At 37.2% G+C, this 25,639-nt stretch overlaps 1 protein-coding gene across 11 annotated transcripts in view; it reads right to left on the bottom strand.

Moving 5' to 3' along the window:
* The window catches only part of Dcaf6 (DDB1 and CUL4 associated factor 6), a 135,853-nt gene that overhangs the window by 84,494 nt on the left and 25,720 nt on the right, over nucleotides 1-25,639 (bottom strand). For all 11 annotated transcript variants that reach the window (XM_063253607.1, XM_063253612.1, XM_063253609.1 and 8 more), the window contains exons 3-4: nucleotides 21,151-21,243; nucleotides 11,050-11,235 (exon numbers count right to left, since the gene is read on the bottom strand). In XM_063253607.1, the coding sequence (XP_063109677.1) occupies nucleotides 11,050-11,235; nucleotides 21,151-21,243 (279 nt within the window). The remainder of the gene's footprint in view (nucleotides 1-11,049; nucleotides 11,236-21,150; nucleotides 21,244-25,639) is intronic.

Below are 25,639 nucleotides of genomic sequence, written 5' to 3'. Positions count from 1 at the left end.
AGGGCCAGCCACCTGAAGAAGCTGCTTAGCCCAGAGAATACCTAACCCCAAGACAATCTGAACAGTGGGAAGCTAGGACAACAGGGTGTCACATGACAGTAAGTTGCTAAAAGGTATAAATAAATGCCCCTGCAGTGAGGGGCAGTACCTTTCCTCCCATCAGGAGGATAAGGACAAAGCTGACCCCAGCTTTGTCTATTTTCTCATCCTCTCTTGTTCCTTCACCCCAAAGGACCTCAAGGGCCACATGGGTCACAACACAAACCAGTCAACAGCAGAGTAAAAATGGAAATTGTGCCACAGCAGGGAATGTAGCTCCGTGGTAAAGTGCTTGATCTAGGGAGTACAATAAGGCTGTGCCTTCAGTTCCTGACAACCACCACCATCACCACCACACATCTCCTTTAGAAATTGTAATCTTTTCCTAAAATAAAATACTACATCAGCAGTAAGAATGAATAAATCACTGCTCTCCTCAAAACATGGATGAATACACAAACCTACTATGTGAAAGAGAAGCCAAATATAAAAAAAGAACACACACCAGTCCCATTATACAATTTTCAAAAAATGCAAACTAATCTCTTCTATTTAAAAGACTATTTTATTAGAGGCAGGCATGCTGGTACAGAGCCTCTACTTCAAACACTTGAGGAGGCAGAGGAAAGAGGATCACAAGTTCAAGCCAGACTAGGCAATTTAAAAGTTAGTGACATTCTGCCTCAAAATTTATTAAAAATTTAAAAAAGCTGGGGATGTAGCTCGGTGCAATGACCCTGAATGCTGCTAAGTAAGTAAATGGAATAAGAGAGGCTTATTGGTAGTTAACTTTAAGTTGACAGAACTTTTGCATATATAGGGAGGGGCCTGGTAGGAGCATTTCTTGTCCTAAGCATATTGTTCTATTGTATGCATTTTTCAAAATGCATCCAGCAACACCTAAGCCTCTCTGTGAGTCAGCACCATTCGTGGACTGCCAGGGCGAGGTGGGAGACAAGGAGGACTGTGGGGAGTGGGGAGAACCAGGCCTCACCAGGAGGTGATCCCCGTCTGGAAGCAATATCCTTTTCATTGTTTTCTTGGGTTGTGTTTTATTCTGTTTTACGTTTTATGTTAAATCTGATGGCTGGAGCAGCTATTTAAAAGACAGCAAGGCACATGATGGTAGCCATTTTGAATTTACTATTAGTTTATTTTGAAGTCCTTTATTGCATTCAGAGTTTTGTTTTTACTGTTTCTGCTCTATTCTGTTCTGTTTGATTTTTATTATGTCTGAAGGTATCTGCAGCTATTTTGAAGACAACAAGGGGCAATATGGTAACTATTGCTGATTTCGTAAGGTTTTGAAGTCCTGTATCACTTATACTAGTGTATCTTGATTGGTTTTATTGTTTTATTTTCCTCGGTCTTATCCTCTTTAAAATAAAATTTAAAAATGGAAAAAACCCAAATGCATCAAGTTGCACATATGTAATATAAGCACTATTCCATATATGTATAAGACTTTCAAAACTTTACCCAGAAAACCTTTGTTTTTTATTATGGTGAGAGTGGAATAATGACCCCTCAAAGATGTCAACATCTACTTATTATAAACTATAAATATACAGTATTACACCTTCAACTGCTAAGGAAACTATACAGGTGTGATCAATGTTGTAGTAAGGGGTTGTACTCAGAGAACAACTAGGATTAGGACATGGAGTTTATAATATTTTTATAATGGTTACTGGTAGTTAACATGCAGGGAATCTATCCGCAACACCAAAGACATAGATTATTTAAGTCAAGAGCCTAAACCCCAAGGCAATGTCACACATGAGTCCAGATAAAAACCCAGAGCTCAGGACAATGCTCCCATGAGTCCAACTGGAGGTCCAGAGCCCACAAGAAGGACTCACATCAGTCTCTTTTATGGATCCGTAGTGAGAAGACCCAAGGGTCAGCAGTGGAAGCCAGAAAGTCTATGCCAGCAGGATGAAGGAGCTGTGCTAGTGGATGAGGGTTCTATGCTGGAGTGGAGAAGTCACACTCACAACAAAGACCAGGGCTATCCTGAAAGGCACCACAGCTGTCCTCAGCGACATGGAGCTCCCCCCCACCCCAGCTCCTCCTCCTCCAAGCACAGTCGGGTGCCAGGAAGCAGTGTGACGAGTTCACCCTGAAGACCAAGAGGCACACGTCTTCCCCTCCGGAGCCAGGAAGCAATGCTCCATGTGAGGACCAAAGCTTCTCCAGGAGAACCAACAGCTCAGACAGCAACTCGTAGGAGAACCCACAATGCCTCCTTAACGCCTCAACCCTCAACACCTCCCTTCTTCACCTATTTATCCTGGCAACCCTCCTCAGGGGGAACATCTTCACTCAATGCATGCTGATGTAATCCAGCTGGCATTAAGTTGACCACCAATTCTCAAACCATAACAATCAAGGATTTCAAGATGGGGATGAGCAGCATAAAATATTCAGGTGAACCCAATAAAATTCAAAGTCTTTATGAGTCACAGAGGGAGGAAACAAGAAAAAGAATCCAAGATAACGGAAAAAGTCAGACAGGAAAGGAGAGAGGGGCAGAGAGCACAGAAGGACAGAACGGGAGAGAGATGTGCTGACACTGTATTGCGACTCTGAAGACGAGGAAGGGACCTGGATCCAAGGAATATATTTGTTCTCTAGAAACTGAAAAAGGCAAACCAGAAGGCATCCAGACCTGCCCAGATTTGGATTTTAGCCCAGTAACACTCACTCCAGACTTATGAATTCCAGAACTGTAAAATAATGTGTGTGTTGTTTTAAGTCACGTAATATTCTTGTGAGCACATATTTCTTACATAATTTCATTTATTTATACAAACTGGAATAAGGTAATTCTTTCATGCACTTAATTATTTAAAAATGAGCTGCATTCATCACACTGTTATAAAGTGAAATAATTATATTTCTAACTGTAATTAATGCTGATTAATTATGATGTCTTATACAAATGTGTCACTTAAGAACCTTTCCTGCAATGTAACCTTCCTAAATAAGGTGGAGAAAAACATGTTACATCAGAGGCACTTCTGGAATGGCCAACTAAGGACCATGAAGATAAATATACTCCATAAAAGCACTGAAACACTGCTGTTTCCCTTCACTCCATGGAAGCCCTGAAAACTGACAGCTTTGGATGTACGGTGGTTGTGAAAACCAGCACCTTACAGTCAAAGGAAGTCAATGAGGTCTGCTAGAGCTCCCAAAGGCCCATCCTCAACAAGCTGTCACTATGGAGACTTTCTTCAAAGTGGGAAAGTTCCTTTCTGAGGACTTAATACTAAACTTACCATGCTGTGATAAGAGCCCTACTCTAAGGATGTATGTCAAAAATAATCAGCAAAAAAGCCAGGCATGGTAGCACATGCCTGCATTCCCAGGGCTGTGGGACACTAAGCCAAGACGATTCCAAGCTCGAGCCCAATCTGGGCAATTAGGCAAGACTGTTTCAAAAGAAAAAACAAAAAAGGGCTGGATATGTAGCTCAGTATAAAGGATTTAGCTTCAATTCCTAGTTCTGCCCTCCTCAAACCAGCAATAGTGATATAACATTACTGCTGTCTGAAGCAATAATGTAAGTAAAATAAAACACTGAGCAAAAACTTAAAAAGTAAAAAAGGGAGAATCAACAGAACTGAAGAAGCTATAAAATATTTCTGGGGCTTCAAAAACTAGGGGCAAGTGCAAGGTTACCCATGTGCCCAAGATGGCCCTATTGCACCATCCCTAGCAACCTGTAGGCTTTGCACAGACAAGAAGTGAGACCTAGGTCTGGGCTGGGGCTCTGTGGGAGGGCACAGACTCCAAAAGGCCCTTGAGCTGATCCCATGCACTGCGAAAACCAAAACTCAGTATTGTTTAGGCACACCTATATGCTGTCAGGGCACTAGAGGAGTGCTAACTACACAGAATCCTCCAACAGGCTAGAAAACAAGACATTAAGGGAATCTGTCTGTCATTAACTCACAATGAGGCTCACTGAGTAGGGGCTTCAGGGACCACAAATTTTATAGAATTAGTCTAGGAAACCTACCAGAGAACAACAAAATCTGAGGAGGAGAAATTAACATTGTTACCTAAAAGATTTATATTTGAGTAAAAAAATAACAAAGCATGCAAAGAATCAAAATCATATCCCATACATGGGGTAGGATTTCAAAGGAAACTACTGAGGAAATTCAAAAACTGAATTTAAGGAATTCTATAAATCAGCTACTCATATTTGCTGAGAACTGATCAAAAATCATGCCTAAAAATTCAAGAAAAATATAAGAAAAATGTCTCACTAGGGAGTCTGTTAAGAGATATTACTTTTAAAAAACATATTAAAAACAAATTCAAATTTCAGAGCTAAAAAATGTAATAATTAAAGAAATATTCACTAGTGGGTCTCAACAGCCAACTTAAAGTGGTAGAAGGTATTACCATGAAGGTAAACACTGCACTGCTTGGTCAAGGTTATCCAGTCTGAGAAACAGAAAGAAAAGCAAGGAAAATTTAGTGGAGATTCAGAATATACACCAACATATACCAACAGAAGTTCCACCGGATAGAGACCAAGACGTAGGAAGAATAGCTGAAGAAATAACTGCTGAAACTTCTTAAAGGTCACTGTAAAATATGAATCTATACATACATAAAAAGTTCAATAATCTCCAAGTAGGATAAGTTAAGACAAATCAAATCTGCACAAATAATTAAATTATCAGAAGGCAGATGAACAATTCTGAAGGCAAGGGGGGAAATCTATTTAGCCTTGTATAAAATAATACTAAATAGAACTAAAAACTGACTTCTGATTAGAACCCAAGGAAAACAGAAGCCAGTGGGATGACATAATGAGGTGAAAGAAAAACATTTCTAATTAATAAGAATTATACAGCCAACAAACAATCCTTCAAAAGTGAGGGAAAAAATTAATACATTTTGAAATCAATTATCACTAGCACACCTGAACTGTAAGAATATTACACAGGCAGTACTTCAGGCTAAGCTGAAGGTCATTACTAACTCAAAAGCATTCAAAGGAAGAGTAATGGTAAAACTAAAGTATATAAATAAATAAATAAATATAAAAAACAACAAACATTCCTGTTTCTGTTTTCTTTTTCTGAATTAAATGGTAACAGCAAGAACCAGTAACAAAATTATATTCGTGGACTTAAAATGTAGAAAGATGCAACTGGCATTAACAGAGAAAGGCAGAAAGAGTGAAGCTGTACCTCACCAAAATTTCTGTGTTCTACAGAATTATCTTGTAGCTAATTTGAACAAAACAGTTACATATTAATTTAGAAATTAGAATCTTAATATGAGTCACAAAGCAAGTAACTTTAAAAATCATTTAACAACAGAAATCCCACAAATTTTGGCCTTGGTATTGAGGCTATGTTGACCTTGTAAAGTAAATCTGGAAGTATTTCCTTCTCTGTAATTTTAAAGAGAGTTTGAGTAGAATTGGTATTAGCTCTTCTCTAAATGTTTCATAGAATCCAGCAGTAAAGCTCAGTAATAGAATGAAGAACTAAAATTTGACCACATTGACAAATACATAAAAAACCTTTGACAAAATTTGACATCCTTTCATAATAAAAATTCTTGAGGATTAGATATAAAAGAATATGGTACCTAATTAAAAAAAAAAGGCAGTCGACATGTAATAGCAGACATACTCAGTGATCAATGAAAACTTTTCCTTAAGATTAGGAATAGACAAGGAGTTTCAATTTTCCTACTTCTATATTCTAGACAAAGGAATTAGGCAAGAGAAAGAAATAAAAGTCATCCAAGTCAAAATTGAAATAAAATATCTTTCTCTGTACATGAAATTATATGCAGAAAGTCCTATAGATTCCAGCAGAAAACTATGAAATCCAACAAAGGCAGTCCATGAAATTGAAAGATACAGAATCAAAATACAATGAAAACTCAGCTGAAGTCAGGCAGGGTGGTATATGGCTATCTATAATCCTAGACCTTGGAGGCTGGCTGGGAGGCAGAAGCTGGAGGACTGAAAGTTTGAGTCCAATCTGGACAACTTAGCAAGACCCTGCTTCAAAAACAACAAAAGGGTTTGGATTTCGCTCAGTGCTAAATCCAAAGGCCCTGAATTCAACTGTCTCCACCAAAAAAAAAAAAGTTTAGTTTCTATACACCACTATAAATAACAAATTAAGAAAGCAGCCCCTGTGAGTCAGCGCCATTCGTGGTCCAGTGGTAGACAGAATAAGACTACACCAGAAAAGAAGCCCAGCCTAGGAACCAGCGCCAGGTACTGGCTGCCGCCAGACTGGATGAGCCAGACCCCAGCCCCTTCCGCACACAGGCTGGCAAACAAGAAGTACCAATCCCCCCAACCACCGTAAGTGATCAGCATATCCAGAGAAGGCTGTGATGATAGCTGTCGAGGTGAAATGCAATTACACGCCTGCGGTGCTTTAGTATTTCACTAACATTGCAGGTCTAGGGCCTGCGGTCTGATCATAGGTTGAGGATAGTGGTACACACTGTGATACCTAGGGGGGATCTCCTTCTGAGAGTTGCAGCCATTGTTGATTCCCTATGGTCTTGTTTTGGAAGTCCAATAACATTTCCATTGTTTTTTTGGGTTGGGTATTCTCTTTTGTTTTGTTTATGTCAATCCAATGGCAGGGTCAGCTATTTCAAAGATAGCAAACTATATTATGGTAGCCATTTTGGATTTACTATTGGATGTTCTGAAGGCCTTTATTGCATTCATTGTTTTGTTTTTATTGTTTCTATACTATCTGTTCTGTTCAATTTTCACTATGTCTGAAGTTATCTGAAGCTATTTTGGAGACATCAAAAGGAATTATGATAACTATTGTTGATTTCATAATATTTTTAAATCCTGTATCGCTTACACTGGTTTGTTTTGGTTGGTTTTATTCTGTTTTATCCTCTTTAAAATAAAAGAGAAAAAAAAGCAGCCCATTTGCCTCCCTGGTAAGCAGCCGTGGCTTGGGCAAGCTGCGGCTCCTCAGGGAGACAACCACCCAGTGTCTCCTGAGATCTGCGCCATGTTGGAATTTAGGGCTCTGGGAAACCAAGCAACCTGCCTGCCTCTCTGGTAAGCAGCTGTAAGTCTACCAGCATGAGATTCACACATCCCATCCCTCGCTTTAGCAAGTGGGAGCCAGAGGTCGGAGCATCTCTTGGGAGGTTGACCATACGGCAATACAGCAAATAGTGGGGATTTCCTTCTACCATATCTTTGAAGGCAAATATTGTTATCACTGTTTTGCTTTGTTCTGATTAATTACATTGCTCTATTCAATATTCTGTTTTGATAAGTTCTATAATGTTCTGCATTTCAATTGATTTTGCTATACCTGATTGAAAGAACAACTATTGGGGGCTGGGGATTTAGCTCAGTAGCATAAGCAGGCAGTTGTGAGTTCGATCCCCGGTACCGATAAAAAGGAAAAAAAGACAAAAAAAAAAAAAAAAAAAAAAAAAGAAAGAAAGAACAACTATTGTGAAGATAACGAGATATACTGTGGTACTTCTTACTGTTACCCTGGTAACCCTCTGTGAAGTGCTGTACCAATTCCACTGCACTGTCTCAACTGGCTTTGTTCTGTCTTATTTTGTTGTATTTTACTACCTTCAAAATTATAAAAAATTTTAAAAAATAAAAATAAAACAAAAAGCAATCTCATTTATAATATCAACAACAAGAATAAAATATTTAGAGATAAAAGTACACAGGTTAAATGATCTAATAGAAACACTGACGGAAGAAGTTGAAAGGGATGAAAATAAATAGAAACATAGCACTTTGGTATGACGCAGAAGAATCAATATTGTCAAATACAACAAAAGTGCAAGAATTCACAATGAGGAAAGGACAGTCTTCTCAATGAATGGTGCTGAGGAAAATGGATTCTCACATGCAGAAAAATGAAATTAGATCCTATATCACACATACAAAAGTAATGTGGATTAAATAATTTTTATTTTAATTTCTGCAATTTTTATTAGTACATGTTCACAGTATATAATGATTACGTTCATCATGGGGAGTTGGGACAGGCACATACCACATCTTATTCTTTTTCTTCACTTTCTTTTCCCTACCCTCCATAAACATTTAAATGTAAGAACTGAAACCACAAAACTCCTAGAATAAAATAAAGGTAAAGCTCCAAAACGATGATCATGACAATGTTTTTTTAGGTAAGACACCCAGGACACAAGTAATAAAAGCAAAAGTAGAGAAATATCAATTATGCCAAACTACAGTTTCTGCATAGTAAACAAACAAAACAAATCAACAAAATGAAGAAGCAACTGATGTAAAAATACCTGCAAACAATATATAAGGGGCTAATGTCCAAAATACTTAAGAAATTCACCTAATTCAATAACATATGAACAAATAGTCTAATTAAAAGCAAAGGGCCTAAATAAATGTACTTCCAAAGACATATAGATGGCCAATAGATATATGAAACGTGCTCAACATCAGAGAAATGCAAATTCAAATCGCCTCACACTTGACATGCTATTACTAAAAAGACAAGAGATCTGAGTGTTGGTGAAGAGGTAAGAAACCCTTATACATTTGGTTGCAAGTTTGTACAGGCATTACAGAAAAGAATAGGCTCCTCAAAACTAAAAAGTAGAACTATCACAGGAACTGGCAATCACTGGGTATACATCCAGGAAATAAAATCACTATTTTAAAGAAATAGCTAAAGCCCTATGTTCATCCCAGCAATACTCAAAATAGCCAGCATACAGAATTACCCTGTCTACTAATGGATGATGGAAAAAGAAAATGTGGTATGTGTGTACATCAACATACATAAATAATGGAATGTTACTCCGTCTAAAAAAGAGAAATTCATTTTTAACATCATGGATAACTATAAGAAACACAGCTAAATGAAGTGACACACAGAGAACTTCAATTGCATCAAAAAGGGTAAAATAATTTAATCAAGGAGGCAAGAGGATTGAATGTGGAAAATTACAAAACTCTACTGAAAGAAATTTTAAAAAGTCAAATAAGTGAAAAACTCCATATTGCGTGGAATAGAAGACTTGATACTACTAAAATGTCCATGGCTCACAAAGGGATCTACAGATCATATGTGATCCCTATCAAAATTGCAATAGTACTGTTTGCAGATATAGAAAAGAATCTTAACATTTTTATGGAATCACTAAGTGCCTCAAATAGCTACAGGAATCCTGAAAAACAACAACAAAGCTATTAGCATCACACTCCTTGATCTCAAATCGCACTAGAAAGCTACAATAATCAAAACTGCATGGTATTAGGCTAGAGGCAGACAGACAAGGAAGCTATGGTGACACAAACTTGTAATCCCAACTTGTTGGAAGGCAAAAGCATGAGGATCACAAATTCAAAGCCAGCCTGGCAATTTAGAAAGACTTTCTCTTAAAATAAAAAGTGCTAGATGTAGCTTGGTGTTACAAAGCTTGCCTAGCATATGCAATGCCCTGGGTTCAATTCTCAGTACCACTAAAACAAATCATATCAGACACTGACCAACAGAACAGAATTGAGAAATAAGCTCTCATGTATACCGTCAAATGAGCTTTGACAAAAGCACCAAGAATACACCATGGGGAGAGAATAGCCTTTTCAACAAATACTACTTACTGCTGGGAAAAGTAAATTTCCACATGCAAAAGAATCAAGTTGGACTCTCATACCATATGCAAATGATAAAATTTAAATGAATTAAAAACCTTACTGTAAGACTTAAAGTATAAAGCTAGAATAAAATGAGGGGAAAGCTTCACAGGATTGGAGTTGGCAAAGATTTCTTGGTTAAAATGCAAAGAAAATAGGTAATGAAAGTAAAATACGTGGGACTTCAACAAACTTGAAATTGTATAGCAATGCACATGAATTAACAATGAAATGAGAACCTACGGAGTCATCGAAAACATTCAAAAACCATTTATCTGATAAATGGTTAATATTCAGAATCAGGCAGGAAGTTAAAGGATTAGTAGGCCTGAGGGTGGAAAGGTCAAATTAGCATGTTGTGCCAGTTATAATTAAATGAAGAAGAAAAGACTTCTGTGTATGATACATATTTTATAATCTTTGTTGGGTTTCAAATCCAAAGTAATCCCACAGAGGAAAATGACATTTTTAGGTTATGCATTATGTACATTCCTTCTAAGAGCCAGCTACCCAGCTGCCTATATCCACAACATGGTACACACCATTCCAAGAAAAGTGGCAGAAGCAAAATAAAGTAAAACCCCCAAGCAATTAAAAAAGTAAGAGATGACATGAATAGAGACAACTGAAAAGTAGAAAGCACACAGCTAGGGTAATGCTCAGTGGTACAGTACTTGCCTAGCATGCACAACGCCCCCAGTTTGATCCATCCTAACCAAAACTTGAGGATGGATAGGAAACAAAATCCATCTCTGTGCTATTCATATAAGTACAATACAACTATAAGGACACAGAGAACTGAAATTCAAGTGATGGAGGAAGATTACCAGGCAATTAATAGAAACAGTAATTTGATATGAAAATTGCAAACAAACATTTTAAAAGAGCACTTTGCAGGCTGAGCAATCTTTCTGAAGCAAATAGGGAATAACAAGAGTCTTAAATCTTAAATCTTAAAATCACCTCATTCAATTTAGCTCAGGGCTTGAGATTACTAACATTCAACAAAAACTTGATTCTTCAGTCTACTGTACCAGTGTTCCTTCTGATATGAAAATCTGTTAAGTACTACAATCTGGGTATGATGAGTGTGTTTCCCAAGACTTCGTAAGTTGACATTTTTGCTTAAGCAACTACAAATCCATCTTACATAATAAGTATATCTTGCATCTTATTTCTTAACTTTATCCACAAGTCTACCAAGATGAATTTTTCAAATGCTTTGCTGAAATCTAGCCAATAATTTCTAGTCAATAATTTCTATGCACATATACTTACACAAAAACATACAAATTTACATATATATAATACATAGAACCATAATGTACCTCATAGGTAGTTCCATAATGGCACGTAAATTGGCACTGTCTGTTGGTTTCTGCATCTTGTTCAACATTAGTATAAAATATAACTCCATCTCCAGAGCAGGACACAATCTGCTTATCATTTGTGCATGGTAAGAACTTTGCACTAAATATATTTGCTCGATGGCCTGAACGAATTGTTGTCAAAACCTAAAACATATAGAGAAAGTAGTTCATTTATTAGTAATTTATTATTACTAATTTATTATTAGTAGTAATTTATTATTCCTAGGAAGAAATATTTGTATTTAATATACTCATAGCTGGTAATAAATTCTCCTTGACAAGTCACATTTCAACAAAAGACTACAGTATTCAATTCCAAATTATAGTTAGGGAAAAACCAGAACCACATATATTTTCCCTTTTGTTCCCTCTGAAATAAGAAAACGGGGTACCATCAACTGAATTAGGGCTATGAAAATTAATGTGCATATTTCTACTTGTTCGGCTTATTTTACTCACTCATAAAATACTAGCAAATAAGAAAGAACTATCAGGGCAAACTTATTCTTATGGTTTGTGTCTAGATGTCTCCCCCCAAGCTTCATGCAGTCATGGTGACTGAATCCAGCTTGTAACTGATTCATGGTCCATGTGGGATTAAGGGTGTGAGTGTTACATCTGCCGTAAGGCAGGTAACCTGGATACAACATAAAGGACAGAAAGCCCCCCACCCCTGCTTGCTTTTGCTTTCTTCTGGTACTTGAACTGCTGCCTTCTGCCAAGCCACTCTGCCTTGGAGTCAGCAGATTACCGAATGGAACTTCTATGAACTATAAGCTAAATAAACCTTTCTTCCCCTAACTTTGGGAATTAGATATTTTATCTCAGAAATGAGAAAAGTAACTAAGACACTTTGGAAATTAACCGTACATTAAATGATTAAATTATTCCCTTCAGAATGAAGAACTAAACTGAATTTAATAGTTCTTAATCTCAAAGCAGTGAAATGGAACAGATGAAGGAAACAGCGGAAGTCCCAAAATCCAATTCCTTAACTATGCTCAAAAGATCAGAATTACTATAACAGAAATACAGTTTAAATTTAAATATGCTACCTGGGGACACTGGCACACACCTGTAAACTCAGCCATTCCAGAAACTAAGGTAGAAGTATCACAAGTTTGAAGCCAGCCAGGGTAACATGACTATATCTCAAAATAAATTTTTAAAAGGGATAGGTAGAGCAACCTCTAGCATTGAGCTCAACCCCCAGCACGGGGAAAAACAAATTAAATTAAATTAAGTATCTGTAACATATATTGCTGTTGAAGAACTAATTTCTCCATCATGCTTGAAAATTGAGAAGAAAAATAACACATTTTTAAAAATTGGCAAAACACCCAAACAGACAATCTGCAGATACTCAAATACCCCTTTAAAATATAACAAAATACTTATTATTCATAAGCGAATTGATTCTAATTCTCACTTAACAGCCTGACAAATATTCAAAAGCCTGACAACAGACTCAGTAAGCAAGTGGGGGGACCAGCTCTCACTGGGAACAGTGTTGATGGTTCTCCACAGTGGAGGGTAGCTCAGCAGTAACTCACAGAAGTTGTGTTAGCTATCTGGGTAGGCAAGTCACTTTCCAGGAAATTACTCTAAAGACACGACTCCAACAATACAAGAATAACTTATGTACAAGGTTATTTACTCAGTTATTTATAAGAGCAAAATATAAGATTAGTTGAATAGGGCCAGGGGTAGAGGCGCATGCCAGTATTCCCAGCATGGGAGGCTGAGGCAGGAGGATCACCATGAATTGGAGGCCAGCCTGGACTATATAGCGTTATTTTCACTTTTGTATCCAAGGTGAAAATAACCACAAAAAACTAGTAGAATAAATTACAGTGTATCTTCACGGTGGGTGCACAAGGGAACACAAAGTGAGTAGGAATATTTATTGTGCTTTAAAAAAACAAAAACAGGGACAGATCAAAGCATAGACACAAAGTTGGCTTAGTTATATCCTGAAAGACCAGTTGAATAAAAGCAAAAATCTGTTAAGTCCATGCTAATTCTTTCACAGGATGCTGGGGACAAGCAAATGCTCTTATTTACACAATTCTTTGATCCTGAATGTCACCATAATTCAGAGAGATATGTTGAAGGCTTGGTTCCCAGGGTAGATCCAACAAGAAGAGGGTGAATCTTTGAGAGTGGCATAAAGCAGACCTGAGGTGCTGGGGCGTGTGCCCCCTGAAGGCGAATGAGAAACCCCGACCCTTCCTCTTCCTCATTACTTCCTGGTCCCGGGGTGGGTGGTTCTACTCTGCCACAACCTTTGCTCTAATGTGCTGTCTCATCACAGGCTCAAAGCAACAGAGCCAAGCATCATGTTCCGAAATTTCCATCTGTGTGAGCCAAAATAAACTTTGCTGTGTTTTTAGTAGTCCTGGTTCTTAAGATAGGTTTTCACTCTGTCATCCAGTATCGCCCTGCTGTATATAGCCTAGGATGGGGTCAAAATTGTGATCTTCCTGCCTCAGCCTCCCATGTGTTATGATTACAGATACCACCACATCTTCACTGCCTTTTTTAGAAGTTATGCATCTTATGCTAGAATGACAGAAAGCTACTACAAATGTAAATTAATAAACACAGAACCTACTGGGCATGCTAGTGCATGGCTGTAATTCCAACTCTCAGAAGGCTGAGGCAGGAGAATCACCATGAGTTCAAGATCAGTCTGGGCTGCATAAATGAGTTCAAGGCCAGCATATTCTACATAGTGAGATGCTGTTTCAGAAACAACAAAAATAACAAAACAAACAGAAGCCTGGAATGGGGGTACAGTTTAGTGACAGAGCAAGCGTGTAATAAATAAAAAGGCCCTAAATTCAATCTTCTCCACTGTAATCAATCAATCAAATGTAGAAAGGATGACAAACTTTAAAATCACTGCTTCTAAACTGGGCATGAGGTACATGCCTGCAAACCCAGCACTCTTGAGGAAGGCCTGTTACAAGTACAAGCCTCGCCAGACCAACCTAGTATATTAGGTCAGTGCTTACGAGAGGTTGCAAGGCCAGGGCAAGGCTCCTCTAAGGACTGCACATGCTCAGAATTAGATTTATTGCAGGACACAGAAATGTACAAGATTGACATACAATGGTCACCCACAGGTCAAATGCAAGACAGTGTAAAGATCAGTCCACACACTAGAGATCCAAAGGATCTAGCCCAAGGCTTGGAGCTCAGAGGGCTTGGGGCTCCCGCAACATCCATATAAGTTCACCTCAGAAGGCTTAAGGGCTCTGCACAGGAAGGTCCAAGGGTCCGCACTAGATGTTACAGAATCTGAATCAGGCCTAAAGCCCTGTGCAGAAGCTAAGCAGAAGCCAGGAGATCACGCCCAAAGCAAAGGTCAAGACCTGAGCTCCACAAAGAAACCAGCAGCCATCTTTGGCAACTGAGAGGACAGGAGCAGCTCCAAAGAGAACTGCTGAAGCTCTTTCAAGGAAAATCAGCTGAAATCCGCACCCCGCCATACTGTTGGGAAAAAATCCTTAAGAGTGAGCCTGCCACACCCAGAACCAAACTGACAAATTCAGCTGGGCCTTCCCCACTCAAGTTTGATACTTAATTAACCACCATACGTAGTGAGACCCTGCCTCAGAAAAAAATAAATGGGGGAAGGATATAGCTTCATTCTAAGGCTCTGAGCTCAATTTCCAGTATCACCAAAACAAAACAAACAAACAAATCAATCAATTACTGGTTTTTAATCACATTACAAAAAACGGATTCAGGTACTAATCATTAGTTAATATGAAAACTGGCAGAGGAAAGGCTTTCAGGAAAAAATTTTTCCATGGTCTCAACATATATACCGCCTCAGAGATAGTTCATTAGTTACAAAGCGCAGCCCAAGTGAAGAGTCAAACTCACTCAGTGAGGGAACAACTAACATTGTGTACCATAATGCCACCTGTGGGGACTCTTACCAAAAATGTTTAATCTAAATCTACTCATAGAAAAAGCAACCAGACAAATCCACATTGAGAGTCACACTATAAAACAACCAGCTGACACACCAATATCATGGAATATAAAGAAAAATTAGTGTGAACCCTTAAAGACAGGTATCACGGTCCTAAGCCCTGTCAACTACTTCAGGGTGGTTTGCTGAGCAGCTAACCGTACACGTCACTCACACAATCTTTAATTTCTGGGCTGATTAATAGGCTTTGGGTTTGTGGGTGCATTCATCTTAGCAGTCATCATCACTCTGGGGTTTACCTTCATTTAACTGGTTTACACACAGCTTTAAAAACAAAAGCAGAAGCCTCACTGCTTCATTCATCACTATTAACTAAAAGGACTCCTTTATTAAAGAGAATTAGTGAGGAAAAGAGTCCCCTTCTTTTAATCTCAATTTCAGAGGCCCCTTTCAAAACTTACTTCCCCTACTGATTTTAACACTTAAAATTCTGATGATGGTAATGAAAAGCATTACAGAAAAACACTGTCCTAAGTAAGTATTTAAGTAGAATTTAAAAACATCAAGTTTTGCTCTTGTTAACTCAAGGCAAGTAAATTAAAATATCACTGAAATAAACCATTAATCAAACATAGCCTCAATATGAAATTCTTTTAGGTTGAAGGATGATAATAGTTAAATATCTTAACTGCTTAAATATAGAAAAAAGGCCAAGTGTTGCGGCATATCCCTGCAATCCTAGCATCTGGGAGGTTTGCTGCGAGTTGAGGCCACCCTCAGCAATATAGTGAGTTCAAGGCCAGTCTGACCTATATGGTGAAAACATCTCAAAAACCATTAACAATTTATAAGATTGATAATATTAAATAAGACTTTGGTCTGCTAGTCTCCCACATTCTCACTGACATAAAAATTGTTACATATACCCTCTATGTGCAAGTTCACAAGCTAAAACCAACAAAAATAAGAACATAATCTTAATTAAAAGTATGATGCCCCAGTTTATTGAACCAGATATCATGAGGCATTTTACTAAAATTTAGCCACTGTTTATGAACTGTTAAAATCCAGTTTCTTAGCAGATTAGTTTGTGTACCTAAAAGTAAATGGTAACCTGCAACACCCAGTTTCAAACAGCCAAACAGGTCCATTCATACATCACTATATAACCTAAATACATAAAAAAATTTCCAAAAGGTAAAGACCAACAGAAATATAAATATATTTTAGAAAAATATTATGGAGATGAACTAATTCCCAATTTATGTATAAGGAAAAGCTGTTCAGAAAAGTTTAGAAAACTTGGACAGAACTGTAAAAAATCAACATACATCTATACACATTGTGGTCTGTTTAAATGTGCCCCCAAAGCCTCACGCAGTCATAGAGATGGCTGAATCTAGCAACTGTGATTGGTTCATCATCTAGTGCTAGGATTGGCAGTGCAAGTGCTGCACCCGCCCAGTGGCTGGGAGCTGGCAGACAATATAAAGGAGGGAAGAAGGCGTCTTCCCTAAATATTCGCCCTTTTTGTTCTTGCAGCTTGTGGCCGCCATGAATGGCTGCCCCTTAACCATGCCACACCACCTTGGGGCCAGCTGAGTACGGAAACTTCCAAAAACTGTTACGCCAAATAAACCTTTCCTACCTTCATTTTGGGCGTCAAGTGTTGTGTCTCAGCACCAAGAGAAAAGCAACCAAGACATATACATATATCATTACACTCCCATAATACAATTCACTTTTTAATGGATCCCTTCATTCAAATACCTAGATATTAAATAATGCTCACATTGCAATAGTTCCCAAAACGTAGGTAGTGGTACAACTGCTGAGCCACTTACCAAATTACTGTTTCTTAGCTGCAAATTTACCCCTCATTTTTATAGAGTAAGCAATATAGCTGCGTCCTTTAAATATTTTTCATTTGTCAGTTGCCAAACTGTTAAGCTTTGTCAGGAGGAGGTACTAGAAGAATATTTTAACGAAGAAGAATTTACTTCCTATTTCTGATGTTCTCTCCTCGGTGTAGCATGTGTGGATTCTCCAGTTCTAGGCCCTCCATCGAGGGAGGCTCCTCCTCTACCACCACAGTACCAGAGTTTTGCAGGGTGGTGAGCTTCTCCAGGGCGCAGTCCCTAAACCAGCAATACACTAGCCAGCAGCCAGCAGCTTCACCTGCATCACCACCTTCCTCCCCAAGTCCTGGGATAGTTTGCACTGTGTTTGATGAGTCACCTCTCCTTCAACAGTCCTCTTCACAACCATAGCAGGAGGCCTTCCAGTAAGTTCTACCAGCCTGCCACTAAAGCAGCTCCTCTGCCACCCAGTGACCCATGGCATGCCCTGTTCAGTAATGTGCACGTCTTAGTACCAGGGAGGTTTAAGAGGCCACTTCCTTGAGTAGTTTATCTTAGCCCTAAGGCAAGTGGTGGCTCACTGTATCTAGGGCTTTTTTTTTCTTTTGATCTTTACATTTAGTAGCCAAACCCTCAGTATCCCAATTTCTTTTCATAGGCAACGTTCTTTATATTGAAGCTTTCCTAATGAAGTCAAGTGTGTGGTTTTTCTTACTGGATCTGACTGATACAATCAACAATATGCAGTTGCTGTCACTACAAAAAAAATAACCTTTTTAAAAAGATAGATTTTCAGAGAAATTATTAGACAAATAATGTAAAAGCAGAAAATTAAGGAAGAAAAATGAGTTGTGAAGCAGCCAAGAAATAAACAGTGCTTTCTATGCATGAGGTCTATTTTTGCAGACTCAACCAACCAGCCACCACTGAAATGTTACAAAACAAAGAAGTTGTTTATTTTATCATTACTTACTTTTTGGGGTCATTATTCCCTAAAGAATAGAGTTTAATAACTATTTGTGTGGCATTTACATTCTATGCAATACCAAACAATCTAGAGATGATTTAAGTAGAAGGACTCCATAGGGGTGTATGGAAACACAGGGAACGGAGAGCAACCCCCTGGTTCGACATCCACAGCACCCCTATAACAAATGCCCCAGGGTAGGGGAACAACTAAATTCTCAACAGAACTTCAAAGGGTTCTGAACATTAAAGAGCTTACAAATTTGAAAATAACTACTGATATTCAAAGAACAGAAGGGTAATTAACAAGTTAGGCTGCTATTGAAGCAAAAATTAAACGTCAGAGCTCTTCATATGGTACTTGGCCACTTACGTAAAAAATTTTAAGTAAAACAACTTTTTAAAAAACTAAATTTCAAATCAATAAGAGAACAAGAAAACGAAATACTGACTACGCCTGGCAGCTTTAGTCACACTATTCTAAATATTAATATGAGCAAGTTTTAAAACACTGAAATAATCCACGTATGGTAGTACACACTTATAATCCCAGCATTCTGGGAGGTAAAGAGAGGAGGATTACAAGTTTAAGCCCAGCCTGGGCAACTAATGACTTAACAGAATCCTGTTTCAAAATAAAAAATGGGCTGGGATGCAGCTCACCGCAAAGGCTCTGAGTTCAATCCCCAGTACCACAAAAAGAAAAAAGAAGTTAAAACACTACAACAAAGTTTAGTATAAAGATAATGCATACTTTATATACAGCACACAATTTTCGTAAGATTGTATAAAGAAACCAAGGGCACATTACAAGGGCACATAAGAAACACTTTCTTAAACGGCTGGCCCCATCAACATTAAGAGTCATCTAAGGGTATACTTTGCCCTCAGTAAATAGATTCACAACTCTAATTGGATAAGGCAAACTGTTGAGAAATGTGACCAGAAAACCCTACTCTAAATCGTACATCATCAGTATGTCCAATTTTACCTTAAACTCTAATAGTCTACTGTCTATCAGGTCATACAGTTACTTATGTACACACCTGTCACTAACTATGAACTGATACTTTATAAAGTTCACAAGGATAAAATCAAACTCTGCCTACACATTATATTTACTATCATTTTTAAAATACAATGTCTGGCCCAGAGTAGTAGCTTTGTGTTAGAATGTTCTCTGAGAAAATGTAACAGTATAATTTTTTAAAATTCATAATATTTTAAAGGGGAAAGGATTGAAAGTGGTAACAATTTGTTTCATATAAAACAATGTAGGCCATTCATAGACTGCAGGGCCTAGGGAGAACAAGAAGTCAACAATAAGCTAAAACCTCCTGTGAGTCTGCACCATGGGTGGACTGACTAGGCGAGAGTCTCTTCCAACACATGGGCAAAAAGACAAAAGGAACCAACATCTCCCCTCTCCCACCACGTGCCAGCAACCAGCTAATCCAGAGAAACTCAGTCTGTGATGATAGAAAATGAAGTAAAATACAACCTAATGTTTGTAGTGTTTGGTGTTTCTCTGATTTTGAAGACCTAAAGCCAGTAGTTTGATCATCTATTGAGGATAACAATACGCAATGTAGTATACACGGGGGATCTTCTGAAGGTGGTGGCCATTGTTAATTACCTATTTTATCTTGTTTTGAAATCCTGTATCTTCTCATTGTTTTTCTTTGTTGGGTTTTATTGTTTTATCTTGATTTCATTATATCTGATGGTAAGGGCAGCTGTTTTGAAGACGAGACACATTATGGTAGCCATGTTTCATTTACTATTATCTTGTTTTGAAGCCCGGTATTGCATTCCTTGTTTTGTTTTTACTGGTTCTATTTTGTTTCTGTTTTGTTTGATTTTACTATGTCTGATGGTACAGGCAGTTATTTTGAAGACAACAAGAGGCATTATAGTAATCACTGTTGATTTCCTATTATCTTGTTTTGAAATCCTGTGTCACTTACACTGTCTGGCTTCCTTGTTTTGTTTTTACTGGTTCTATTTTGTTTCTGTTTTGTTTGATTTTACTATGTCTGATGGAACAGGCAGTTATTTTGAAGACAACAAGAGGCATTATAGTAATCACTGTTGATTTCCTATTATTTTGTTTTGAAATCCTGTGTCACTTATACTGTCTGGCTTTGACTGGCTTTATCCTGTTTTATTTTGCTTGGTTTTATTCTCTCTAAAATAAAAAAAAAAATCTGAAGATTGCACAGTACAACTGCTAACTAAATGATGTAACAGTTGAAATAAGATCATTTCAGGAGACAAATAAGAGTGCTATCTTTTAATTATCATCTACAAAACTTGAAGTACAAATATATCTTCCTTCAATATTTTTAATATTCTCTCTAAATGCTTAAAATTAAAATAACTTAAAACTAGGTTCAATGCCATTAGTCTGTAAACCTAGTTATTTGAGAGACTAAATCAGAAAGATTACAAGTTTGAGGTCAGCCTGAGAAACTTAGCAAGATTCTGTCTCAAAATTTTAAAGAGTGGGGGGTAGGAGCTGGATATGTACCTTAGTGGTAGAGTGTTCATGGACTCAATCTGCAGTACAAATAGAATTAAATGTTTATAAAACTGAAGATGTTTATAAAATTAAAGATGCTATATAGCGAATAGCATGAGACACAAATTTAAATGACTTACTGAGATGCAAAATTCCAACACTCTAGAAACTAGTAATCAAACTTAAAAAACTGGGGTGGAGATGCAGTTCAGTGGCAGAGCACTTGCCTGGTTCATGAGTCCCTGCGTTCAATCCCCAGAACCACCAAAAAGAAAAAACCTTAACTAATATACATTAATTCTGTTAAGTATTTACATACCAAAGTGCCCTTAAATGTAAAATGAAGTATCTAATTTGAAGACTTTTGCTTCAAAACAGTGAAAATTAAAATCTGTTTCTAATACCTTACAAGTAAATTACAATGTTAAGGAAATTAACCTACTGAAAAAGTATCACATTTTCTTTTTTCCTCTCAATGTTATGAGACAATGTCACTTGTGGCAATTACTATCCATGTGGATGAAACAAAGTATATTTAAATTTTCTAGAATTTGAAAGGATAGCTAAAATCTTACATATCCCTAAAGAAACTAAAAGACCTACATGTAATAACTTCTAAATTATTCAATTTAGCAACAAGAAAATGCCCATCCCATATTTATTTACAATTTCTTTATTTCTAGCTTTTGGATTTTTTTCTCTTATTAAATGTTTTACACACACATCTTTTTCATCTTTTTTTATTTTTTAAAGAAAGACCACTTTACCTTTCTGCTGTAAGGATTGCTAATTACTAACTTGGTGTCATCTGAGCCAGATAAAATATATTCTCCAGTGTCATTCCAACAGATGGTATTAACCTAAAAAGAAAGCAAAAAAGAACCATAAGCAAAGTAAATATAAAAGGAATTACAGCATCATCCATTTAATCGAGCTCTTAAGGGCTCTAATGGATACAATGGACAGCACATAAAAATGGACAAGCAATACAAAGCAGAGAAATGAGAATTCTAAGAAAGAATTAAAAAAAGAATTGTTAAATATCAAAAACATTGTAACAGAAACAAGCAACAACTTTGGCAGCCTTATGAGTGGATTGGTCATGGTCAAAGAAACTAACTTTAAGGATATTATCAACAGCACACTACGAAACTGAAAAAAAATTAATACTGAAAAATAAAATGGACTCGAATATACAACAATTGTAGGACTTGTACAAAAAGTGTAATTAATGAACAAGGAAATACTTAAACACAGAAAACAGAAAAGTAAAAAATAAAAATTTGTAATAATAATGCCGAGAATTACCGTCAAACTAATGTCAATTATCAAATCACACATTAAGGAAGTTCAGAGAACACTTAGCAGAATAAATTCTAAAGAAAAGAAGGGAAAACATGGAAACAAAGCTTTTGCAAACAAGGGGGGGGGGGGAAGAGAGGTTGAAGACACGATAGGTGAAGGGGAAAATAAAAGAACCAAGATGTATCATCTACAAGTACAAATTCCCTCTGATGAATGAGTTCATTATGTATACCTAAAATGAACCAATAAACTTAATAAAAAAAAATTCTAAAGGAACTAGTGAACAGACAGGGGAGTGCAGAAAGGGTACCTCAAAACTCTACATGCCGTAAAGGTAGGCAAGGAGAACTGTACCAGGCAAACTTTTTATGAGTTTACTGTTTTACCTTTCCTTTATTAAGTTTTCTGAGGGGTTGGGGGTTTTGCTCTTTTTTCTCTCTTTCTCTTTTAACAGGTTTTTTTTCTATCTTGTTCTTTTTTTCCCTTTCAACCATTTTCTTATTTCCTGCATTTTTTTATCTTCTTGTTCATTTTTCTGCAACTATTTTCTAACACTATTACTTTCTTCCTACTCCTTAATAGGACTCCATGTCACTTTTCTTTCCTCCTCGTATCCCACTGATTAATTTTTCAAATTGACTTTTTTCATTCTTCACCCCCCAACCTTAACAAGTATAACAGTTATTAACTTCGTGGTATTACTGTTGAATACTGCTCAACTGCTAGCAGAGAAAGTTGCTACCTTTAGTTGGTATTTTACATCCTTCCACAGTAAAAACACTATAAAGAAAATAAGTATAAAAAGACCTTACTCTTAATCTAATAAAGTCATTTATGACAAATCTACTGCCAACATATTAGGTGGAGAAAACTCCAAACTTTCCCTCTAAAATTAGAAACAACAACAACAAAAAAGGATGATCACTATCACCACTGTTTTTCAACAGTATGTACTTGAAACATTAGCAAGAGCAATTAGGCAAGAAAAAGAAATAAAAGGATATTTTTAGGAAAGGAAGAAATCAAATTATCACTTGCAGATGGCATGATCCGCTATATAGAAGCCTCAAAAATTGTTTTAAAAACTATCAAAAGACTTTTAGAGTAACCCAAATTTAGTAATGTAATGGGTTACAAAATCTACATACATGCACAAAGCAATAGCGTTCCTTTATGCTAATAATGAACTCACTGAGAAAGAAATTAGGAAAAAAATATCAATCACAGTAGCACAAAGAAAAATTAAATTCTTAGGAATTAACCGAACTAAGGAAGTGAAAGACCTCTACAATAAAAATAACAGTATGCTAAAAAACAAAACAAAAAAGGAAATTGAAGGCATTAGAAAATGGAAAGATAGCCCCTGTTCCTAGATAGGAACAACCACTGCAAGTCAAAATGGCCATACTTCCAAAACTGAAACACAGATTTAACACAATCCCAAAATACCAGCCACTGCACAGAACTGGAGAAAACAATGCTAAAATTCACGTGAAACCAAAAGAAAACCAGAACACCAAAAGCAATCCTGGGCAATAAAAGTAAACAGGGAGGCATTACAGTCTCAGGCTAAAGTTACATTACAAAGCTAGTGATTAAAAAAGCAGAACAAAACAAAACAAAAAACAGCATAGTATTGGCACAAAAAGGGACAGCAGACCAATGAAACAGAATAGAGGCTGTAGAAATTACCCCAAACGCAGTCATCTTTATTATCTGACAAAGGAGTCAAAAACATACACAGGAGGAAAAATAGCCTATGTAACAAATGGTGCTGGGAAAACTGGCTATCTCATTCATGGCTGGTTGAAATACAAAATGGCAAAGCTTTTTAGAAGACAAATTAAAATTTGTTACACAACTAAATGTACTCTAATCATAAGATATACTCCTAAAGAACTACCCAAAGGAGCTAAAAACTTATCTACAAACCAAAACCCATACAGACGTTTATGACAACTTTATTCAATAGTGCCAAAACCTCAGAGCAACTAAGATGTCCCACAGTGGGTAAATGGATAAACTGTGGTACATCCAGAAAATACACTATTATGCATATTAAAAAGACAAACAATTCAGCCATGAAAAAGGAGAAAAACTAAATGTGCAATTATGCATCACTTAAAGATAAAAATAAATTCTGAAAAATGAGCCTTTATTCAATTTCATCACTGCATAAACATCAGTATACAGCTTATCACAGACCAAAATGTCATCATGTGGCACATAACACGTGTTTATATATTTATATTTTGGTGACAGGGTCTCCTATGCAGCCCAGATTGGCCTCAAACTTAAGATATGTTTCACCTTCCCAAGTACTGGAATTACAGATAGGTGGTATCGTAACTATAATGTTAAGTGAAAAAATACAATCTAGAAAGATTATGTAGCTTTGATGAATACTATTGCATTAGCAATAGTAAATGGTTCCTAGGACTGCATTATGGGTAGATTACAGTTTGCATCAATTGCTGATGGTAAGTGATCAAACACCAGGCAAGTATCCGTGGCCTGGACAAACTGGACAGGGCCCTAGAGTTAAGAGTCTGAAGCCATGAGCTTGTATTTGGAGGTAAATACACTACCCTCCACTTTTTCATTTGCATAGCAAAGACTGAAAATATCCAGGTGCATTGACTATTAATAGGACTTTAAATTGCCATCCTTTTACTTCCAAGTATTATTTTTCACTTCTGGGTGAAACCATTTCATAAACAAGATGTCTGTCACCCATGGTTTCTGATTATGTAGCCAGAACACAGTCAGCCATTTTTGGTTTTGGAAGTCTATAAATTCTTCACTTTATATACTATGCTGGCCTTATATCCTGCTGTGTTGGGTACCATAGTTAACCTGTCCTTCTGTTTTTCTGCCCTGTGCCTCCTTCATGCTCTTATGGATACAAGTTCTAACATCTGAACATCTTCTAATACAAGAGTACACTCTGATCACAATTGGGAGACTTGCTTTGAATGGTGTCCTTTCTCCTTTACTAACTTCTTTAACTCTACCAGAAATAGAGCACCCACTTTTCCACCAGCCAATGCAGTCTATCCTGTAATTTTTATGCTTCTTAGTTCAAACTTACTCCTGAATCTGTGTAACCATCTCCCACTTGCACAAATGGCATAGTATCATTCATTTCAGGGGATCTCTTGCTGAAGTGCTCATAATGAATCCATGCTCACAGGACCCTTGACTGAAAAGCATTTTTGTTCACATTTTCCACCCACAAATTTACTGCCATGTGTGTGTTACTACAGGCTGACCCAGGGGCTTTGCACAGAGCTACATGCCCAGTTCTTTTAAAAAATTTCTTGAGACAGGGTCTTGCTAAATCACTAAGTTGCCCGTGCCGGTCTTGAACTTGTGATTCTCCTGCCCAAAGTGCTGGGATTACAGATATGTACCATGCCTTTCCATCTTAACTAAGCATTTATCATGCACTGTGGTTGTAACTTTTGTAGTCTGAGATGCAATAGCAAAATCAGCATGACAACTTTTATCGAGAAAATTTTTTTCCCAGCAAAGATCTCAATGACTTCAGCATGTGATTTTTCTCTCCTTATTAAGTCAAGAACTTTCATACTTTCATGCAGAGGAAGCACCGTCTGTCTTCTCTTTGGTACATGTGAGTTGCCAGCATCATAACACTCCTTTTGTGGGCCATTACTAAAAGTACAGGCTATTTGAACATGTGTTACTGATAATGAAATGGCCACCGAATGACCAGTCGGTGGATGGCATCACAGCATGGATACGTGGGACAAAGGGATGACTCATGGCCTACACTGGACAGAGTGGGAAGGCACAAGCCCTCTCCAGAATTATACACATTTTGATCTACTGATTGTTTATTTCTGTAGTTTTCCATTTAATACTTTTAGGTTATAGTCAGTCAAACTGAAACTATGGAAAGTAAAACTACAGATAAGAGGGTACTATATG

This window comes from Cavia porcellus, unplaced genomic scaffold (assembly GCF_034190915.1).
Source record: "Cavia porcellus strain 051 isolate PalLab524CR breed Dunkin Hartley unplaced genomic scaffold, mCavPor4.1 scaffold_7, whole genome shotgun sequence".
Classification (NCBI taxonomy): domain Eukaryota; kingdom Metazoa; phylum Chordata; class Mammalia; order Rodentia; family Caviidae; genus Cavia; species Cavia porcellus.
This window is presented reverse-complemented; position numbering and strand designations above follow the sequence as displayed.